Source organism: Crocuta crocuta, unplaced genomic scaffold (assembly GCF_008692635.1).
Source record: "Crocuta crocuta isolate KB4526 unplaced genomic scaffold, BGI_CrCroc_1.0 scaffold761, whole genome shotgun sequence".
Taxonomy (NCBI): Eukaryota; Metazoa; Chordata; class Mammalia; order Carnivora; family Hyaenidae; genus Crocuta; species Crocuta crocuta.
The window spans coordinates 1,071,330-1,094,324 of record NW_027528354.1 but is presented as its reverse complement, the minus strand read 5'-3'; the positions used below and the strand labels follow the sequence as shown (position 1 = coordinate 1,094,324).

The following is a 22,995-nucleotide window of genomic DNA, read 5'->3' as shown; positions in this document are numbered from 1 at the left end:
CATGTATACAAGGTTTTGAATATCTCCTTAATTATTTTACTGTTACTTAAAAAGTAATTGTAAAATTCTATTCACAAATGACATGATCTTAACTATATATAAAATCCTATGGAATGAATGCACACACACACAATAACTAAGTAGGCTACAAGATCAATATATGAAAATTCTATTACTATACACTAGTAATGAATAACTTAAAAGTGAGATAAAAAAATTCCATTTATATTAAACAAGACAGAAAGCCCAAAAAAATGTAGAAATAAATTTAACAACACATTAAGACCTATACACTAAAATCTATAAAGTATTATAGTATGATTTAGAGCTATATAAATGGAAGACACTCTTGGTTCCTGGACTGTTTAGGTTTAAAATTGTTAACATGGTAATAACTACCCAAATTGATCTATAGATTTAATTCAACCTGCATCAAATCCCAACTGCCTCCCCCTGACCCCCCAGAACTGACCAGCTTATCTATTTTAATTCTTTTAAAGGTTTATTTATTTAGAGAGTGAGCACAAGCTGGGGAAGAACAGAAGGAGAGACAGAATTCCAATCAGGTTCCACACCATCAGTGCACAGACCAATGCAGGGCTCGATCTCAAGAACCGTGAGATCACTACCTCAGCAGAGATCAAGAGTTAGATGATAACTGACTGTGCCACCTAGGTGCCCCTGACCAGTTAATCTTAAAATTCATATGGAAATTAGAGGGACTCAGAATAGCCAAAACAATCTTGATATAAACGAACAAAATTAGGGGTGCTTGGGTGGCTCAGTTGGTTAAACGTCCCAACTTTTGATTTCAGCTGATGTCATGTTCTCATGGTTTGTGAGACTAAGCCCTGCAACGGGCTCTGTGCTGACAGAGCAGAGCCTGCTTGGCATTCTCTCCCTCTCTCTGCCCTTCCCCTGCTCACACTCTCTCTCAAAACAAACATACATTAAGAAAAAAAAAAAAAAAAGAACAGCAATATTAGAGGACTACTTATTTCAAACCTTACTATAAAGGTATAGTAATTAAGACAGTGTGGTACTAATGCAAGAATAAATATATAAAAAAAAAATATATAGAAAAATTGAGAGCCCAGAAATAAACCCTTACATTTATGGTCAGTTGATCTTTGACAAGGATGCCTAAAAAATTCAATGGGGAAAGAATAGTCTTTCCAACCAATGGTGCTGAACAAGTGGATATCTACATGCAAGAGTAGAGGTTACATCTTACTTTACACTGTATTATAAAATTAACTCAACATGGATTAAAAACCAAAATGTAAAAGCTACAGCTATAAAACTTAGAAGAAAACAGGAGATAAATCACCATATGCTTGGATTATGCAGTAGTTTCTTAGATAAAAGACACACAAAACATAAGAAACCACATTTAAAAAATATTCAACTTTATTAAAATTTTAAACAATTGTGCTTCAGAGGATACCATCAAGGAAGTGAAGACAACCCACGAAATGGGGGAAAACACCTGCAAATCATATATCTGCCAAGAGACCTGCACCCAAAATATATTAAAAAACTCTCTAAACTTAATAATAAGACAAATAAAAACAAACGAATTAACAAATAGGCAAAGAATCTGAATGATTATTTCTCCAAAGAAGATAAACAAATGCCCAATAAACCCATGAAAAAATATTCAACATTAGTAATCTGGAAATGCAAATCAAAACCACAATGAAGAGACCACTACATACCCAACTAACATGGCTCTAATAAAAAAGATGCACAAACAAGTGTTGCTGTCGATGTAAAAAAACTGGAAGCTTTATTCATTACAGGTAGGACACTGCACAGCCACTCTGGGAAAGAGTTTGGCAGTTCCTCAAAGTGTTAACAGTTAACAGGTAACCCAGCAATTCTACTCCTAGATATTAACCAAAGAGAGCTAAAAACATGGGTATGCACAAAAATCTGTGTATGAATGCTCACAACAGCAATTACCTAACATAATAGCTCAAAAATGGAAACAACACAAATGTTCATCACTGATGAATGGATAAACAAAATGTGGTATATATTGTTTGGCAATAAAGAGAGAGCTGCTGATACATGCTACAACATGGATAAATTTTGAAAATCTAAGAAGACATATACAAAAACCTACATATTATATGATTTCATTTATATGAAATATCCAGAACAGGTAAATCAAAAAGCAGATTATAAACTGCAGGTGGCAGGAGATAGGTAGTGACTGTGAATAAGTATGAGATTTCTTTTTGGGGTGATGAAACTATTCTGAAATTAGTGGTCATAGGGTTATAAATACACTAAAACCCACTACACTCTAAACTTTATTATTTTTATTTTTTAAAGGTTTTATTTATTGTTGAGAAGGAGAGCAGTGTGAGTTTTATGGTAAATGAATCCTATCTCTATAAAGGGGTTTTATTTTTTTATTAAAGAGAGAGAGCGAGCGAGCGAGCAGGCGAGGGTCAGAGAGGGAGGGAGACACAGAATCTGAAGCAGGCTCCAGGCTCTGAGCTGTCAGCACAGGGCCCGATGCAGGGCTCAAACCCACAGACTGTGAGATCATGACCTGAGCTGAAGTCGGACGCTTAACCAACTGAGCCACCCAGGCGCCCCTAAAGGAGTTTTATTAAAAGGAGTTATTGATGGTGGAAGTTAGAAACGCAAGATATTAGTCATTCTAATATGAATGTTTTCTCCTTTAGGGGAGGCATTACAAGGTTTTTTCCTACAAGTATATAATCCCATAGCCTAAAATAATCCTCAAAACCTACCAGGTGTTCAATAAATAACTATAATGAAAAAAAGCTAGAGTTCAAAATCAGAAAACAATTTAGTACTATAAAATCAGAGATAGATTATGAATACCTACCTTATCCAAACCTATAAAGGTTGCAACTCCGATATTCTGTCTTTTAAGGAAGTTCACACATTCTTGAGCTGTATCAATAGAATCAACAACAATGTAGTCTAATGCATGACAACAAGATGAAATAGCAACATCGTATTTTTCATCAATTGCTCCTAAGTCCCCCTAATAATAAGAGGCAGAGGGGGAAAAAAATCATTGCACAATCAATAATTAAGCACAGGATCATTTCATTGCAATTCCTACATATTTTTCAAATTGAAAAACCTTCCCCTTTTATAAAGACAATCAGTCCTAGTTTTCAATGTACCTTTAAAAATTTTTCTAAGACATGCAGAGTTTGGATTTTTTTTTTTAAATGTTTATTTATTTCTGAGAGAGAGAGAGAGACAGCGTGAGCAGGGAAGAGGCAGAGAGAGAGGGAGACACAGAATCTGAAGCAGGCTCCAGGCTCTGAGCTGGCTGTCAGCACAGAGCCCGACGTGGGGCTCGAACCCACGAACCGGGAGATCATGACCTGAGCCCAAGTCGGCTGCTTAACCGACTGAGTGACTGAGCCACCCAGGTGCCCCCAGAGTTTGGATTTTTAATGAGAGCACAAAATGAACTGCTGTATGAAAATGAAAACGCATAATGTAAAGATTTTCAGATCGGTCAGCCTTCAAAGTACTATGGCATAAAGAAAATAAGTTCCTAAAACAATGAAATTTGGGGGTTCCTGGGTGACTGAGTCTGCTTGCATCCGAGTCGATTTCAGCCTGGGTCATGATCCTGGGGGTGAGATCAAGCTCTGCATTGGGCTCCACACTCTGTGTGAAGCCTGTTTTGGATTCCCTCTCTCTCACTGGGTCTTGCTCGCTCTCTAAAAAATAAGTAAACAAACAAATAAGTAAATCGGAGCCCTGGGTGGCTCATTTGGTTGAGCGGCCGGCTCAGGTTATAATCTCGCAGTGGGATGATCAAACCCCATGCTGGGCTCCATACTGAACATGAAGCCTGCTTGGGATTTTCTCCCTCTCTCTGCCTCTCCCCAGCTTGTGCGCACTCTCTTTCTCAAAATAAACAGAAAAAGTAGTAAAATTTTGAATTACTGAAAGCCAGCTAAGATTATGTAAGTCGCCATGAAACATATTTGCCTGCTCATCAACCTATTAGTTAGCCATATGAAGCAACATTCATACAGACTAGCTTTTTTTTTTGAAAGCAGAATAGACTCAAATTGTATCTCTCAAGTAAGTAAGGTGCAAGACACAGAAGCAACTATGCTAGGTAATTTTCATTTGCCCTTACATATCATTCTCTTTTCTGCTTCTTTCTCTGGAAGGCTAACTCAGGGACTGTACTAATTGGCTCCTTGGTTCTCTAAGCTTTAGAGAATGTGAATTAACAGCTAAAGGTGGCAGGGTAGGAGATGAAGGCGGTTGGAAAATTTTCCCCATTTCTTTCTGGCCACCACTCTAGCCATGGCTACAACTTCCTTCCCTCTTCAAATTCAAGAGCAATAATGATCTCCACTATTGCTAGTCTTAGGTTTCTGCTATACCCCTGATTTCCTTAAATTCTAGCCACAATCTTCAGTATAATGGTATAAAATCCAGAATTTATCAAATTATTTAAAAATAAAAGTGGTTTTGTTAAATTTCCTTATCATTGCTAGTTTTTTCCCTTAGTACTAAATGATAATTATCTAAAACTAAAAATAAAAAACTTTTAATGTGAGATAATCCATACCACAAAGAATATTATCATGACTGAGTATTAAGAGCAAAAATGTCTTTTAAGACAAAAATGAATGTTATAGCAACTCAGTATTACAGTTAAGTCAAAGGAAGAAACTTATTTATATATCTTGAGAAAAATATATAGCCATTTCGAAATAAATCTACTTTACCAATCTTCCATATATTCCTGGAATCCTGCCAGATTTTTTTTCCTGAATTATTGCATCAAGGACTTTCCCCCTACTTCGATTTATTGCTACGGAACTCTTTGCTTCTTCAACTTTTTGGAAAAGATCACGAACCAAATTTTTTAATTTTAGTTCTTCTTGTGTGAGTTTTTGAAGTTCTTTTTCTTTCTAAAAGTGAAAAAAAAAAAAAAAATGAATTCCAGAAACATATGCCCAACCATAGCATAGAATTGCTTATAAGGTCTCAGAAAAGAAGGAAAGACCAATAATAAACACTTGAACCAGAACTAAACTTCCAAACTGCTGGGTGTGGGTTTGTAAATATAGATGGGTATTCTATTTTAAAGGAATATAAATTATTTGGGTCAATAATAAGGATCCTAAGTGCAGTATGGTTCTAGTAGTATACTGATTGATAGAACGAGTAGAGCTAGCGTTGTGGAAATCTCAGTTTGGCACCACATAGTTATGCATAAGTGTGTCCTAATTCCTAAGATCTGCACTAATCAAAAACAGACCTTGGTACAGGACTCAGAATTTAACAGACTGGGCAGGACTATGGTTATAAGTGTGCTTTGCATTCTAAATAATGAAATATATTATATACATAATTTTCTCTAAAAAATTGTTTTGAAACGAAAAGGAACATGGTAGGTGAATAGTACCATTGCTATACAAAAAGGTCAGGCTGCCAACAAGAGGAACCATACACATGTACATGAACCCCCGAACTCTCAGTTTCTCAATCTCGTAAGTTAGATCAGCCATTTTTTTCAACTGACATTCTCCTTCATCTCTTGGCTTTAAATTATTACCTCTATTACCAGTCAGAGTATAAAGTAAAAGTTCAAGTTACATATATAGTTTATCCCCAAAATAAACTGAATCACCAACAAGACAGAAGTGGTCACTGGAGATAATTTACTTTTAAATTCTAATGTCATGAAATTCCCTGATGACTTCTATAAATTCAAAATCAGAAAAAAATACACCAAAACAGTTGGTTTATATATTCATTCTTATACATTTGTCAGTTCAGATGTTTAGATTAAAAAATATATAAATATATAAACTGAAAACTAGGGTTGATAAACAATATTCAGAAAAAATACAGAAGCTAAGATTTACCTCTTTTAATTCCTGTTCAGATTGAGGAAGTTTTGCCTCTATATCTCTGATCGCAGTTTTCCTTTCTTTGAGAGTCTCAGAAGCTGCAGTTAGAGCTTCCTTGGCCTTACTTAATTGAGACACTGCAGTATTATGACGACTGAGATAGATATCAAGTTCTGATTGAGCTACATCCATCTTTGAACGTGCTTCATTTACTGATTTGCTGAAACCCATAAGTTCTTTCTCTCGACTCTGTTAAAATATGATTGACTCCATTAAATCTGAAATACAGGTTTTTAAACCTAAGCTCAAATGGAAACCATATATCATGAATTGAACTTTAAAGATTCTACAATCATAATACACAAAAATAAGTAATTCTAACAAGCTGAACACACTAATAGTTTTTGCCTAGTTGCCACTGTTCACTGTACATAGTCTCTTCCCAACTGATTTCACAAGCACTTAATGAACTAGATGTAAATATGCTTTATGGAGATTAAAACAACAAAACGGAGTGGTTCAAAGAACAAAAGTTTGAGTGTAAACTCTAGATCCATGGTCGTCTACACTACCTGAAATGGCAAAGTGTAAAGATAAAGACTATTTTGGCATAAAGTTTCCTCAAGTATATTTATTTATGTTGAGAATCTTTGGAAGTTTTATTTTTCAAAGTCTATGTATTTTGAGAGCGAGAAGAGGGGAGGAACAAGGGGGGGGAGAGAGGGAGAGAGAGAGAGAGAATTCTAAGCAGGTAATTTTAGAGGTAAGGCCAGGTAATACTCAAAACTAGTTATTATTTGACAAGTGAGTAGAAATTTGGGGCTACTATAATTGTCTATGTAGAAAGGACCTATTTATGAGAATAATGGCATGAGAGACAGACTTACAAAAGCTTAATCCTCCTACTTCACACATAAGGGAATAGGCCCAGGACCATGGGTTTATGTGCAAAGTCATCAGATAATCAGTTTAAATGTCTGATAGTAAAAATCATGAACACTCACACACACACACACACACACACACACACACACACACACACACACAGCTCACAATGTTCTAGGCCTATTCTGAATAGCCTAACAATAACAATCTCATGAGGTAAATACCACAATTATGTTCATTTTGAGGAAACAGGTTGAGATTAAATAACTTCCTCATAGTCATACAATCACTCTTAAGTGGCAGAACCTCTGTTTTTAGGTACTATTTTGAGAAAAGAAGACAGTTGGATGGGTGTCCTGGCTTTGTCGTTAATACAGGGTGCCAAGATACACAGAAGCACTCTATATTAGATGAGCAAATGTGAAAATCTGTATCCATATATACTATCATGAAAGCTATTGCATTATCTATTGCTATTTTATCACATGGGGATCTTACTTATAAAAGTTCGGTAGTATAGCATTAGAACTTGCCTTTATTCCAAAACAGAATCTATTAAATCTGTAACTTAAAAACATAAAACCCAATACAACTTCACTGAAGTATAATTAACATACAAAGTTTGTATGTAAGTTTAAAACTTATGTATTTTAGTCTTACACATATCTTACAGAACATAAATCAACTCATTACTATACTACTATCTATTATAATTTATCTTTTAAAACCTACTTATTTGATAGAAAGAGAGAACTCTTGGAAGGGTCAGAGAGAAAGGAAGAGCAAAAATCCCAAGCCGGCTCCAACGTCAGTGGAGAGCCCAACGTGGGGCTTGAACTCACAAACCTTGAGATCATAACCTGAGCCCAAATCAAGAATCAGACATAACCAACTGAGCCACCCAGGTGCTCCTTTTACAATTTCTACTCAACATACTCAGTTTTGTCAAAAAGCCTGTGAATACAAACAAAGACAGCTAAGCTTCATGTTTTATACTCTTATTGGGTTGATAAGATATATCAATAGGACAACCTCACACTCTTGTTTTATTAACAAAGTGCTAAAATAGCTAACATTTATTAATTTCTTTCTAGGCACTTTATGTAAGAGTATGTACATTTTATTTTAAAAAAGATTCACAAGATGGGTAATATTTCCTTCCATTTTGATAGAGGACTTGGAGACATAACAACCCACACAAGATTAGAGATATAATGACTGATGGAGGATTTCAACCAAGAACTGACTAAAGAGCCATAGACTATTATACAAGTGTTACAGGAGGGAAAAAAGGTACTTATCAACCTGTGTGGGCCATATTTTTACAGGTGTTAACTAATTAAAAGAAGACAAGAAACTACTGGATAAAATCAAATAGAGGCATTTCCTGCCTCCACCATAAATTCTCATTTAGTTAGCTTTTTTAAAATAGGAAAGTAGAAAACAAAAAGGGAAGAGTCCAAGCTATTTTTAAGAATGTTAGATATGAGAAGTCCAACATTTTTCTAACAGTTCAGTTTTTACTATTACTACACAAAAATATTCTTCAGGTTAAAAAAAAAAAGTCACCTAAATAAATACCAACAGATAAAAAATCTTACTTCTTTTTCTTTCTGAAGCCCTTGTGTTTCCTGTTTAAGGTTATCCATAACTTCTTTCAATTTTTCTTCTTCTTTCTCTTTTTCCTTCTCAAGGGCATTATTTCGAGTTGTTGTCTCAGTTATGATTTTCTCACTCTTGGCAGGTACACTTTTAAATTCTTCAACCTAAGATTGTAAAACAAATTAAACTTGGAGGAGCATGCACCTTTAGGCTATCCAATATCATCAATATTTGGCTTATTTAAAAGCATTTCTCAGTATCCTCTAAGTCTTTGTGGTTTCCTTTGTAACGTGACTTGAACTAGCTAACTTTAGCAAATACTTTCTTAACCATTTACTGCAATTTCTGTGCTCTTAACAGTAAAGTTAGCTCTATGAATTCCTCATTTGTTATGGAAGAGAATTCTCCCTAGCTGGCCATGAGGTCTTTTTTCCTTCTGTTCTACTTTCAGGCTATAACTATCCTTCTTCACCAATATACTCTGGCTACGTGTAATTTCCTGAACTGTCCTTCATGGTGTATATTGCATCTTACCATGGATTACTTTTATAACCACTGGACTCCCTGAAATCCTAAAATCTTTCACAAGGTTACCCTTCCAGAGTCATCATGTAGGACTAGTAGCTTATTCCATTAATACCTTTTGGTAATAATCACTTATTGACATGTGATGTCTGAAAACTAATACTTCTATAACAATTACAGTTGGCTTAGACTGTCCAATTTAAGCATTACTCTCAAATCCATATTAGTTTATTCAAATTATCTAGTAGCAGAGTTATAACATTTGCCAAAATGATGACCATCAAACACTGATTCACACAAGATTTATTCCCATATTGAGCAGAAAGTACTTTATAAACAAATGCATTTGGAAAAATACAACATAAAGGAGAGCCCTATATTATAACTACCATGTAATTATATGGTATAAAGCCTTTTTTGGGGGGAAGGGTCTTAGATGTCCTATCTATGGATATATTAGTTATGAAAATAGTTTGAAAGACTCCCAATTAATCATTAGGGACTGACTCCTAGGAAGTAGTGCATCCTGGTCCAAACTTCATTTTTAAAACCTCAGAATAGCTAATCAATCCTCTGTAGATTTTTGAAATTTCAAAATACATAACCAAAAACATTTCTTTAAGCCATTAAAAAAATATGTTGTTTATTAGCAAATAGAATTGGTGATTTGGTAAGTGTTTTCCCAACAATGTATGCCACAGAAACAAACTCTAAAAAACTCAAAGGCAATGAATGCAAAATTTACCCTTGGAGGAAAAAAAAAGTCACAATCAGATAAATCCTAAAACATTTAATATTCAGAACCCCAACACATTTTCTTAAAAAATGAGGGAGTGGCACATCCATGAAAAACCACAAAAATTAGAACTGATATTCAGATATTAAATTTAGAAGATTTCTTTCAAAACCTACCTTCTCTTTATCTTTTTGAAGTTGTTTCTCCAGTTTTTTGGCTTTACTTGAAGCATGTTTTAATTTTTCCCTAACTTGAACATCTTCCAAATCTAGCTGTGTAAATTTTTCTTTGTTTTCCTCAATAAATTTTGTAATTTTATTTAGTTTCCTAGTAAAGAAAAAGTATTATTAGTCACTATTTTAGATATTCATTTGTTTCAACATCATGCTACATGCTCTGTCTGGGACACTGCCTCTGTAAATGCGTCTAAGCTCTTACAAGGTAAGATTCTAGAGCTAGCCATTTCAAGTTGGTCCTCTCCTTTCAGTAAATTTGAGGAAGTCGTTAAAATATGATTATAAGAGTTGCTTTGCCTTTCTAAGCTGGATTGGAAATAATTACATTTCCTGGTTACTATAAAGTCAAGGTATAGAAACATTTTAGCATAAAGTAAAACTCATTTTAAAGAATTAAAAAAAAAACAAAAAACCCCACATAGGTAAGAGATATTGGTGTCACGAAATACTGAGAAAGGTCACCATAAAACTTAAAAACAAAACAAAAACCCCAAACAAACAAAAAAAACCTATCTAGAGTAATCTAATTCTACCTCAATTAGATGTGTGGTCTGATGTGTGGTCTGTTTATTCTTAATACAACTAACCTGCCAGGTTAAAAAAAATTTGTTGTATATTATTGTATTTTGCCACTAGGAGGCAGCATCTTGTTATTTTCAGACCATTGTTGGGCACTCATCTGTAATTCTCATTTGTAATGATTTGTAATGATCAATTGGATGCAGGGCAATTAAGCTTTTCATTTTTTGTTTGAAAAAGATCATATTTTTTGTTTTTTAAAATTTATTTTTGAGAGAGAGAGGAGAGAAAAGTGTGAGAGCGAGCAAGGAGAGGAGGGGCAGAGAGAGAGAATAGAATCTGATGCAGGATCCAGGCTCAGAGCCGTCAGCACAGAGCCCGATGTGGGGCTCGAATTCACAGACCATGAGATCGTGACCTGAGCTGAAGTCGGACGCTTAACTGACTGAGACACCCAAAACCCCTGGCAAATGCATTACATTTATGTGCTGGCAGAAAAGTTAGCAAGTGTATGTATGTATGTATGTGTATGTATATATCTATGTATATACATACACACACGTAAAAACACGAATTCAACCTAAACACTTTTAGTACTTTCCAAAAGATTATTACTTTTCTACATCTTTTACAGCTTTACTCTTAGCTTTCATTTCATTTGACAGTATATTGCTCTTCTCATTAATTTCTTTGGTATCTTCATTAATCTTTTCCTTCTGAGTTTCCATTTCAGCAATTCGTTTCTGCAGATCATAACTAGAAGGAAAAAAAAAAGAGATCCTAAAACGCCATTTCTAAAATTGTATAATAATTTTTAGTAAAATTAGTGGTTTCTAAAGTATTCTTAACTACAATCAATTTACAATTTATTACTCAGGGCTACAGGGTGAGACATAGGGGGTGCTGCATCACAGATCTAATTCAGGGTCAAAGCTAGAATTAGGAACAAAATAGGTTCCATATAGAGAAAATTAGACTGGCTATTACATGCATTATAGAGAATGTATGTGTAGAACTATTGAGTATGTTAATAAACACTTGTGAACCCACCTCCCAACTAAAGTAGAATATTTAAAGTCAACTTTGAGGCCTTTAGGGAATGGTGGCAGAGTAGGAAGATCAAGTTCACTTTGTCCCAAGGCTACAACTAGATAACACACTAATCAGTGTAAACCCAGAAAATGAGGAAGACTGGCCTAACACTCTCCACAGCTACATGTAGAGAAGAGGCCACACTAAAGAAGGTGGGAGAGTGGAGAGGTGGTTGGGGCTAAAGGGACCCATGGGACTGTCCTTGGGAGGGAGGGGTGCTGTGAGCATGAAAAAGGGAGAAAAACAGACCCTCACACCAAGAATCCCAGGTGTGGAGAAGACAACTCCCCATTTGGCCTTGAAAACTAGAGGGGACTAATTTTGACTTAGAATCAGTGGGATTGTCACACCTGAACTTTAAAAATCAGATGGGAGGCTGAGAGGACAGAGAGACCCTGACCCTTAAAGAGACAGCACAACAAAAAGTCCCATGGAGATAGAGCACAGAAGCAACAGTTTAAAAGACTGGAGTATATGTGAAGCTTAGAGCATGTGCTGGAGGGGTAGGTATATTAAGGAGACTCTTCTAGGAACAAGAGAGCTGGAAGGCACCATTTTCTCCTCTATCTCCCAGCCTAGATACAGGCACATCTATGTGAACCAGTGCAGTGCCAATACTCTCCACCTATTTTGGAAAGAGTTTGCCCAACCTCCCCTCCCCTCCCCTCCCACCCAACTCTCTTGCAGTCCGGTCTGTCCCCTCTAGCATGCCCTTGGCCAGAGCCTATCCAAAGTGGTGCCACAAGCCTGGCAATGTGCAAGCAGCACAGACAGGAGCCAGCACTACTCCAAAGTGCCACCTGTCCTGAGGAGAGAGTAAGATAACCACACACACCTGTTTGACTGGCCTCAACAGTGGGCAGGGAGCAGTCACTTAGTCTGGCTGCAGGCCCTGCTCACCAATGAAAGCTTCTCAAAGGACAACAGGGAAAGTGTCCTGCACTTTGATGCTACTGCATCTCTAGCAAATGCCTGTCTGACTCCACTCAAGTGGCCCCCGACTGGCCCACTAACAACACGGAATAAACCTTGCCCAATAGGCAGAATGAGCCATTGCACATGACTAGCCTGAAGGCAAATGCAGCTCAGCCACAATAGTGGGATACATGCAACACACACAGAACATAACCCTTAGGTTCCAAGTTCTGGTGAACAGGGGACATTGCACTGCAAGACAACTACAGGACCTCTTCTTCATAAAGCCACTACTTTCAAAAGTAGAAGATGTAGCTGACTTTCTAACAGAGAAACACAGACTTGGAAAAAATGAGGAGACACAGGAATATGTCCCAAATCAAAGGACATGACAGAATCACTTAAGACCGAAACAAAACCGAGATAAGCAATATGCCTGATAAAGTAATGGTCATAAAGATCCTAACTGGACTTGAGAAAAAGAGGTGAGGATCTCACTGAGACCATCAATAAAGAAACAGAAAACCTATTAAAAAAACACCAAAGATGGAGAGCTCAACAACTGAAACTGAAAATACACTAGGGACAATGAATAGAATACAGGAAGCAGAAGGATCACTGACCTGGAAGACAGAGTAATAGAAAGCAATCAAATTGAAAAGGAGAAAAAAAATAGTAAATGAAGAGTCTTAGGGAACTCAGCAACAGCATCAAGTATAAGAACATTTACGTCATATAGGGATCTCAGAAAAGGGGGCAGAAACTGCAATGGAGAAAGTAATAGTGAAAACTTTCTAGATTTGGGGTACAGAAATCTAGATCAAGGAAGCACAGAAAGCCCCTCAAAAATAAACCCAAGAAGGTGCCCACCAAGACACACAGTAATTAAAATAGCAAAAAGTAATGATAAAGAATTTTAAAATCAGCAAGAGAAAAATTATATAAAATGGAAATCCCATAAAGCTATTAGCAGATTTTTCAGCAGAAACTGCAGACCAGAATGGAGTGGCTTGATATACTCAAAAAGTGCTGAAGGCAAAAACTGGCAGCCAAGAAAACTCTATCCAGCAAGACTATCATTTAGAACAGAAAAAGAGATAAGGAGTTTCCCAAACTTAATTAACAGAACTCATGACCACTAAATCAGCCTGACAAGAAATGTCAGTAAGAAAAGTATGAAGTACAGGGNTAAAAAAAAAAAAAAAAATTAAAAAAAAAAAAAAAAAAAAGAAAAGTATGAAGTACAAAAGCAGGAAATTAAGTAGATCTATGAAAACCAGTCAAAGCATTCACAAAATAAAAGGATGTAAAGTATGACAGCATATACCCACAATGTGGCAGGAAAGGAGAAAAGAACGGGTGCACTTAAGTGACTATTAACTTAATAAAGGCTGCTATATGCATAAGATGTTATATATAAACTTACAGTAACCACAAATCAAACGGTAACAAGTATGGCAAAAAGAGAGAGCGAGAGAGACATGGGAATCTAAGTATATTAATAAAGAAAGCTGGCAAGGCGCCTGGGTGGCTCAGTTGGTTAGGCGTCTGACTTCTGCTCAGGTCATGATCTCTCAGTTCATGGGTTGGAGCCGCACGTCGGGCTCTGCTAGCTCAGAGCCTGGAGCCTGCTTCAGATTCTGTTTCTCTCGCTCTCAGAAATAAAAACATTAGAAAAAAAAAAAAGTCTACTAAAAAAAAAAAAAAGCAAGCTGGAAAATCATGAGAAAGCAATAATAGAACTACAGAAACAACCATAAAACTAGTAATAAAATGGCAATAAGCATTTATCTGTCAATAAGTACTTTGAATGTAAATGGACTACAGGCTCCCATCAAAAGACAGGGTGACAGAATGGATAAAAAAAGTAAGACCTATTTAGATGTTGCCCACAGGAGACTCATTTCAAACCTAAAGACACAAGCAGATTGAACCTGAGGGGAGAGAAACGCATTTATCATTCAAGTGGAAGTGAAAAGAAAATGTTAGCAATACTTATAGCAAACAAAATAGACTTTAAAACAAAGACTGTAACAAGAGACAAAGAAGGACACTATATAATCCTACTAAAGGGAACAATCCAAGGAGAAGATAGAACAATTGCAAATACTTATGCATCCAACAGTAAGCACCCAAATACATAAAGCAACTGTTACCAAACATGAAGTAATGATGGTTATACAATAATAGTAGGATGGGGAGCTTAGGTGGCTCAGTTGGTTAAGCTTCCGACTTCAGCTCAGGTCATGATCTCACGGTTTGTGGGTTAGAACCCTGCGTTGGGCTCTGTGCTGACTGCCAGCTCAGAGCCTGGAGCTTGTTTCAGATTCTATGTCTCCCTCTCTCTCCCCGACCTCCCCTGCTCACACTGTCTCTCTCACAGGAAAAAAAAAAAAAAAACCCACAAAACATTACAAGAACAGTAGGAGCCTTTTAACAGCCCACTTACATCTATCCACTGATGTAAAAAAAAAATCCACAAGGGAACAGTGGCTTTAAAAGATACATTGGACCAGATGGATCTAACAGATGTATTCCTAACATTCTATCCTAAAATAGCAGAAAACACTTTACAAGTGACACAGATCATTCTCCAGAAGACATCACATTTTAGGCCACAAAACAATCCTCAAAAAATTAAAAAAGATAGAAGTCAGGACATGCATCTTTTCAGACTACAACACTGTAAAACGAGAAACCAACCACAAGAAAAAAATCTGGAAAGAGCATAAATACATGGAAGTTAAATAGCATTCATTAAACAATAAATGGGTCGACTGAGAAATCACAGAGAATTAAAAAAAAAATACGTGAAGACAAATGAAAACACAATGGTTTCAACATCTTTGGGATTCAGCAAAAGTAGTTCTAAGAGGGAAGCTTACAGCAATACAGATCTAGCTCAAGAAGCAGTAACAATCTCAAAGTTTAACTCCAAACTTAAAAAGAGCTAGAAAAGACCAAAAATCAGTAGAAGGAAATAATGAAGATAAGAGTAAAAATAAACAAAATAGATCAATGTAAAAACAAACAGATCTATGAAATCAGGAGCTCTTTGAGAAGATCAGTGAAACTGATAAGCTTTTAGCTAGATTTACCAAAGAGAGAGAGGAATCAAACATAATTAGAAATGAAAGAGGAGAAATAACAATTGCCACCACAGAAATACAAAGGACTGTTCATAACATTATGAAAAAAATTATATGCCAACAAATTAGACAACCTAGAAGAAATAAATTCCTAGAAACATAACCTAAAACTGAAGCAGGAAGAAGTACAAAATTTGAACCAGACTGATTATGAGCCATAAAACTGAATCAGTAATTAACAAAACCTCAAGAAATTAAAACGATAAAGTCCAGGATCAGACAGTTACATAGGTGAATTCTACCAAACACTTAAAAAAGAGTTAATACTTATTTTTCTCGAACTATTCCAAAACAAAAACAAAAACAAAAAAAAAAAGAGGGAAAGATTCCAAATACATTCTATGAGGCCAGCATTACACTGATCCCAAAACCAGATAAAGACACTACAAAAAAGAACTACAGGCTAAGATCTCTGATGAATATAGGTGCAAAAATGTACAACACAATATTAAGCAAACCAAATTCAACAATACATTTAAAAGTCATTCACTATGATCAAGTGGGGTTTATTCCCACGATGCAAGGGTGGTTTAATATTTGAAAATTGACAGGATACATTACATGAATAAGAAAAAGGATAAAAACCACATGAAAATTTCAATAGATGCAAAGAAAGCATGTGACAAAATACAACATCCATTCACGATAAAAATCCTCACCAACATAGTTCAATAAGGACCATGACTCAACACACATATACTTTATACTTGACATATAAGTAAAGGCCTTATATGAAAAACCCACAGCAAACATCTTTCTTACTCAATGAGGAAAAACGGAGGGCTTTTCCCCTAAGTTCAGCAAGTCCACTCTCACCACTTTTATTCAATATAGTACTGGAAGTCCTAATCACAGCAATCAGACAAGACAAAGAAGTAAAAGACATCCAAACTGATAAGGAAGAAGTATAATTTTCATTATTTGCAGATGACATTATATACAGAAAATCTTAATAGACTCTACCAAGAAACTACTAGAAGTGACAAAAGAATTCAGTAAGATCAAAATCAATATACAAAAATTCATTGCATTTTTATGCACTAATAATGAAGCAGCAGAAAAACAGACTAAAAAAATCAATTTCATTTACAATGGCACTACAAAACAAAATATTTGGGAATAAAGTTTATCAAGGAAGTGAAAGACCTGTACTCTGAAAACTATAAAACTGATGAAAAAAACTGAAGATGACACAAACAAATGGAAAGAGATCTCCCATGTCCATGGACTGGAAGAATAAATACTGTGAAAATGTCCATACTACCCAAATCAATCTATAGATTTAATGTAATCCCTATCAAAATACCCACAGCATTTTTCAGAGTAGAATATTCCTAAAATTTGTATGGAACCAGAAAAGACTCCGAACAGCCAACAGAATCTTGGAAAAAAACAAAACAAAACTGGAGGTATCAGAATCCCAAGTTTCAAGATATATAACAAAGCTGTAGCAATCAAATCAGTATGGTACTGGAACAAAAAGAGACATCCGTGAATGGAACTGAACAGAGAGCCCAGAAATAAATTACTGCTTATACGGTCAGTTTAATCTCTAACAACGGAGGCAAGAACATGCAATGGGAAAAAGACACCATCAGCAAATGGTACTGGGAAAAATGGACAGCTATGTGCAAAAGAATGAAACTGCATCACTTTCTTATACCATACACAAAAATGAACTCAAAGTGGATTAAAGGCCTAAAACCATAAAACTTTTAGATGAGAGCACAGGCAGTAATTTTTCTGACTTTGACCGTAGCAACACTTTTCTAGGTATGTCTCCTGAAGGGAGGAAAGCAAAAGCAAAATTAAACTACTGGGAAGACATCAACATAAAAAGCTTCTGCACAAAAAAGGAAACAATCAACAAAAATTAAAGAGAACTTATTGAATGTGAGAAGATATTTGCAAATGACATATCTGATCAAGAGTTAGTATCCAAAAGAAAGAACTTCTATAAGGACTTATACCAATCACAACTAAAAAAAACCTCTAACTAGACATAAACATATTTCTCAAAAGACATCCAGATGCCAAAAGACACGTGAAAAGATGTTCAACATCATTTATCATCAGGGGAATGCAAATCAAAACCACAATGAGATATCAACCTCACACCTGTCAGAATGGCTAAAATCAAAACCACAAGAAATAACAATGTTGGCACAGATGTGGGATAAAAAGGAATACTCATGCACTATTGGTGGGAATGCAAACTTGGTGCAGCCACTGTGGAAAACAGTATGGAGATTCCTCAAAAATTGAAAACCAGAATTACCATATGACCCAGTAATTCCACTACTGCAATTTACCCAAAGTATATGAAAACACAAATTTGGAAAGATATATGTACCTCTACGTTTATTGCACATCGAGCCAAACTATGGAAGCAGCCTAAATGTCCATCAATAGATGAATGGATAAAGATGTGGTGTATGTATACACAATGGAATATTACTCAGCCACAAAAAAGAATGAAAATGAAATCTTGCCATGTGTAACAACATAGATGGATCTAGAGAGTATAATATTAAATGAAATGTCAGAGAAAGATAAATATATGATTTCACGCATATGTGGAATTTAAACAAACACAGAAAAAAAGATAAACCAAAAAAGAGATTCTTAACTATAGAGAACTGATGGTTACCCAGAGGGGAGGTGGGTGGAGGATGAGGTGAAGAGGATTAAAAGTATACTGATCATGAGGAGTAAAGAGTATAAAAATGTTCAATCAGAGAGCTGGACGTCCGGGTACCTTCGCTTTGCGTGCAACCAAAGAGCGATTTAAAAATGGGTGATGTTGAGTAAGGCAAGAAGACTTTTGTTCAGAAGTGTGCCCAGTGCCATACCATGGAAAAGGGAAGCAAGCACAAGACTGGACCAAATCTCCATGGTTTATTTGGACAAAAGATGGGTCAAGCCCCTGGATTTTCTTACACTGATGCCAACAAGAACAAAGGCATCACCTGGGGGGAGGAGACACAGACAGAGTATTTGGAGAATCCCAAGAAGTACATCCCAGGAACAAAAATGATCTTCACTGGCATTAAGAAGGCAGGGGAAAGAGCAGACTTGATAGCTTATCTCAAAAAAGCTACTAAGGAGTAACAGTTGGCTATTGCCTTATTTATTACAAAACAAAAAATGTCTCACGACTTTATGAGTACCGTATTTAAATTGATCTCATACACCAGAATTCAGATCATGAATGGCTGATAGAATATTTTGGACAGTTCTGGTTTAAATAAGATTGGCTTGTGGTTAAATGAATTAGCTTTTTGAACTTAGTTAATTCTGGTTCAGCAAATGCTGTTACTGTTTTCCCCTTCAAAAAATATGATTTGAACTGATTAGATGTTCAGCTTTTCAGAGATGGTAAATGCCATCTCTAAACTTATAGGAGATTTGTTTTATATTTAGATTTATATAACTAGTTATATTAATATATTTAAATACCAAGGAAATCCCTTTACTGTATCAGAACAGCAATATTCAGCTGTGTTTCAAGTTGTGTTTGTTAGCCTGTTAAAGGCAAGGGTGGAAGATAAGCTGGCAATGTCCACTTTATCTTTTTAGTCTTAACTATGTCAATTTAATTAAAATTCCCTGTATTTAAAATGTTGCCTTTTGGCTTAATGAAAGGCATTTTAGTGTGGTTTATGTATAATAGAAAATAAAAGAATATTAATACTTCTCAAAAAAAAAAAAAAGTAACTGTTCAATCGAGTTTAAAATTGTTGAAGCACTACAGTATACACCTGAAACCAATATAATAGTATGTTAATTATACTGGAATTATAAGCATAAAAATTAAAACAATTAAAAATTAAACCAATTACCATTAGTACTATGGTAAAAAATTAATTTAACATATTCATAACAAAGTAATTTTAAGAATTTTTTTCTACTTCAGTCTATTTTTCTGTAATACAGCAAAAAAAAGAAAGGCTTAATGTCGGAAACTAATAAAAATGATAAATTAATGTACTTACATGTAATACTGACAGACATGATTCTTTTTTCTAAATATTTCATTTTCCAAGGTAAGAAATTCAATGGCTATGTTTTTCTCTCCTTCTAAGGCATCCTTTTCCTTTTCCACCAGCTTAACTCTGTTTAACTACAAAAATTTAAAGTGTATGGATTATTCAAACATATTTCACAGATAGAGTCTGAATTTCAAATACACCATTAGACAAAAATATCAACTATATTTATATAGCATTGCTGATTTAAAGGTCAATAAAAATATAAAATTCAATCTAAAACAGTAAAGATTATTCAATAAATGATTATAAATTTAATATTTGACTTAGTACGATTTGTTCAATCAGCAAAAACAGTTTGATTTGTAAGAACAGTCTATAGAAGATTCACCTTCTCTCCTCGGTGTTCATTTAATATTTCAACTCTCCGACACAAGATTTTAATAGGCTCATTTAGCCGTCCACAACCAATTATATCTTCTAAATATTCAAGCATACCCTCATCATGTTCAGTCTGGCCTTTTGGCTTCATCATAGCGATTTGTTCAACTTCACCCTTAAAAATAAAAGTCGTATTACACATTCACTGTATATGCTACAATATTAAGTGAGAATTAGGAACAATTAACAAATCCAATACTAACAAACAAATGATATAAACCAGTAGCTTAAAGAGATTTAGTAAGATACAAATAAAAATGCTTTCTCCACTGATGTTCTTGAGAGTTTTCATTTTTCACGGGTGGTAAGAAATGTATATTTATACTCCCTTACATAAACTCTTACCAAATTATAATATTCATTCACGTAGACGTATACAGCCAAACAAAGAGTCCCGATCTTAAAATTTCATTCAATATATAAAAAAAATACAAGTATTAACATTTCTATAAGGCAAAACTCAGTAAGGTATTCATATGATATGTAATTACTTTGGCAACATTATCAATTGTTAGTAACATAATTATTTTTACTTTTTTTGTTGTTAGTAACATAATTAGAGCTCCTATTCTAAAATAAAGAATTTTCAAAAAGATCCTTCATGGCTTAACTGTAGTAGGAATCCTGTCCCAAAAAGGTGTATTCTCAAACTTCCTCTATAAACCTGGGGTTATGAGTTCCTCAAGTGCTAGAATTTAAAAGGATGTCTCAAACTTAATGTTCTAAAACTTTCTAAAAACAAGACCATTAAATAAAAAAGGAAATTAACTATTTTTCATGGTAATAAGACAAGATACCCAACTGACTGAAAACTAATGAAGGTTCCTGGTACATATGAAATCAGAAAACTTTTATTTGCAATCATTAATATAACATCTTTGAAGTGTGATTAAAATTCTTCGATCAACATTATATATTTGTATTTATGCAATTCAATTACAAACAGAAAAGAAGAAAAAAAAAACAACCCCACTATCAGTAACCTTCAAGGCTAACTGCTAGGCAGCCATTTAGATGCATGGTGGAGAAAATTTTGTCTGAACATGCTCAGGCAAAATGCTGCTACTTTACTTCACAGGAGTAGCTTGCTTGTGCTATTACAACACAAGAAAAGGAAGAGGCAAGTAGAAAAAAAAAACAGATGCCTTTATTTCAGCAAAATAGCAAAGGTGGAAAAAAAAAATCAAGAAAAACACACAAAAAGCCTATTACTTCCTCAATGTAAATATTCAAAATATTTAAATATGAATAAACCTCAAAACCGTGGGGTAGATCTTGTAAATGTAATGACAAAGAGTCAAAATTACCAAAAGCTCCCAAATTAAAAAAAAAAGAAAAAAAAACAAAAAACCTTGGGGCTCCTGGCTGGCTCTGTTGGTAGAGCATGCAACTCTATCTCAGGGTTGTGAGTTCTAGCCCCATGTTGGTCATGAAGTATACTTAAAAAACATAGTAAAACAAAACAACAAAACACAAACACTGGCAACTGAGTGGCTCAATCGGTAAGCATCTGACTTTGGCTCAGGTCATGATCTCACGGTTCAGTTAGAGCCTGCTTCCGATCCTGACTCCCCCCCTTCTCTGCCCCTTTCCCACTCACTCACACACATTGTCTCAAAAATAAGCATTAAAAAACCCCACACCCAACAACAAAACCCCAAACCCAAACCCAAACCAAAAAACTCCAAACTTAAAACAGCTCACCTTAAATCTTGTCATTAAAAGGCATTAACTTTTAATATTTTTATATATTATCACTCTTCTGTAGTTTGAAAACACAACAGAATGTGATTATTAAAGACAAAGTAAAATGCTATCCAAAGAGCTTTTTTTCCTCTATAAACTTCAGTTATGTATAAATTAGTGTTTCAAACTAAGTATTTAAACTATGTATTTACATACAACATTTTATTCTTTAATTATCATTTCCTTCCAAATGTTTGCAGTATTAATTTTAAGTTGTAGACAGGAGTTAAGCCTAGAATAATGTCAAAAGTTTTGAATTATAACAGGGCAAACACAGTCATTGAAGAAGCAGAGTCTTATTCAAAGTTTTAAACTAGGGAGGGTTAAACAACAGCAACACTACTGACATTTAGGGCTGGATATTCTTTGTTGCAGGGAGCTATGCTGGGCATCACAGGATGTTTAATAGCATCTCTGACCTCTTACACACCAGATCCTAGTAGCATTCCCTCCATCCTCAGCTATTAATCCTAAGTGTCTCCAAACAATGATCAAAGTACCAGGGACAGAGATGCAAAACTACCCCCGCTGAGAACCACTGAGGTATTAGTTTAACTCTTTTGGGCTTATAATCCAAACAACAAAAAATATCTGACACTTGATATTACATCTGAGTCAAACGGACATAAAGTATTACTTATACATTTTTCAAGTAGCCAGAAGTTAGGACTCAGCGTAGCAGTTTGCACTGACAAAAATATTCCTAAATGCATCGCACTTTTCCTGGCCGAATTACCTGCTCAGGGATGGAGTACCACCATTAGGAAACTGCCTAGATTTGGGTAAAGCAGAGTGGCTGCTTCTTTGGGTTACGTATTCCTCCTTAGTTAAAATGATGGATATACAGCTATGATTTCTTCATTCTAACAAGGTTGCATTTTTACATTTTTCATTCAGTCACGTTGAAAATAAAAATGCTTAAGGACATATTTGAACCAAAGTAGTTCCATTACAACTGCCACATAACATTCAGTTTTAGATTACTATAATGGCACTCATTTTTATTTCAACCAGTAATTGTCAGATTCATACTACTGCTTCAACAAGCAATTAGAATATTTAGGCCTCTACCTATCACTTGACTATTAAGGACTACTGTGGTATTCCAATTAAAAGCTGGAACCTTTCTTATGGCTCTGTTCCTTGATGTCCTTTGCCTGTCTTACCACCTGCTACCATTTGCTTTCTTCTTTTTCCATTTTGTATGATTTTATATACACTTTGTGACTTAACAGGTCTGTACCTGGAAGGCCCTTTTTTTTTTTTGCACACCCT

The 22,995-nt window shown here is 35.1% G+C and overlaps 1 protein-coding gene and 1 pseudogene across 1 annotated transcript in view; one reads left to right on the top strand and one right to left on the bottom strand.

Moving 5' to 3' along the window:
• The window catches only part of SMC4 (structural maintenance of chromosomes 4), a 43,010-nt gene that overhangs the window by 11,143 nt on the left and 8,872 nt on the right, over positions 1-22,995 (bottom strand). The window contains exons 6-13 of the mRNA XM_077753766.1: positions 19,925-20,089; positions 19,540-19,667; positions 11,004-11,144; positions 9,810-9,960; positions 8,372-8,536; positions 5,901-6,134; positions 4,755-4,940; positions 2,867-3,028 (exon numbers count right to left, since the gene is read on the bottom strand). Of these exons, the coding sequence (XP_077609892.1) occupies positions 2,867-3,028; positions 4,755-4,940; positions 5,901-6,134; positions 8,372-8,536; positions 9,810-9,960; positions 11,004-11,144; positions 19,540-19,667; positions 19,925-20,089 (1,332 nt within the window). The remainder of the gene's footprint in view (positions 1-2,866; positions 3,029-4,754; positions 4,941-5,900; positions 6,135-8,371; positions 8,537-9,809; positions 9,961-11,003; positions 11,145-19,539; positions 19,668-19,924; positions 20,090-22,995) is intronic.
• On the top strand, positions 18,338-18,655 carry LOC144223069 (cytochrome c pseudogene; annotated as a pseudogene).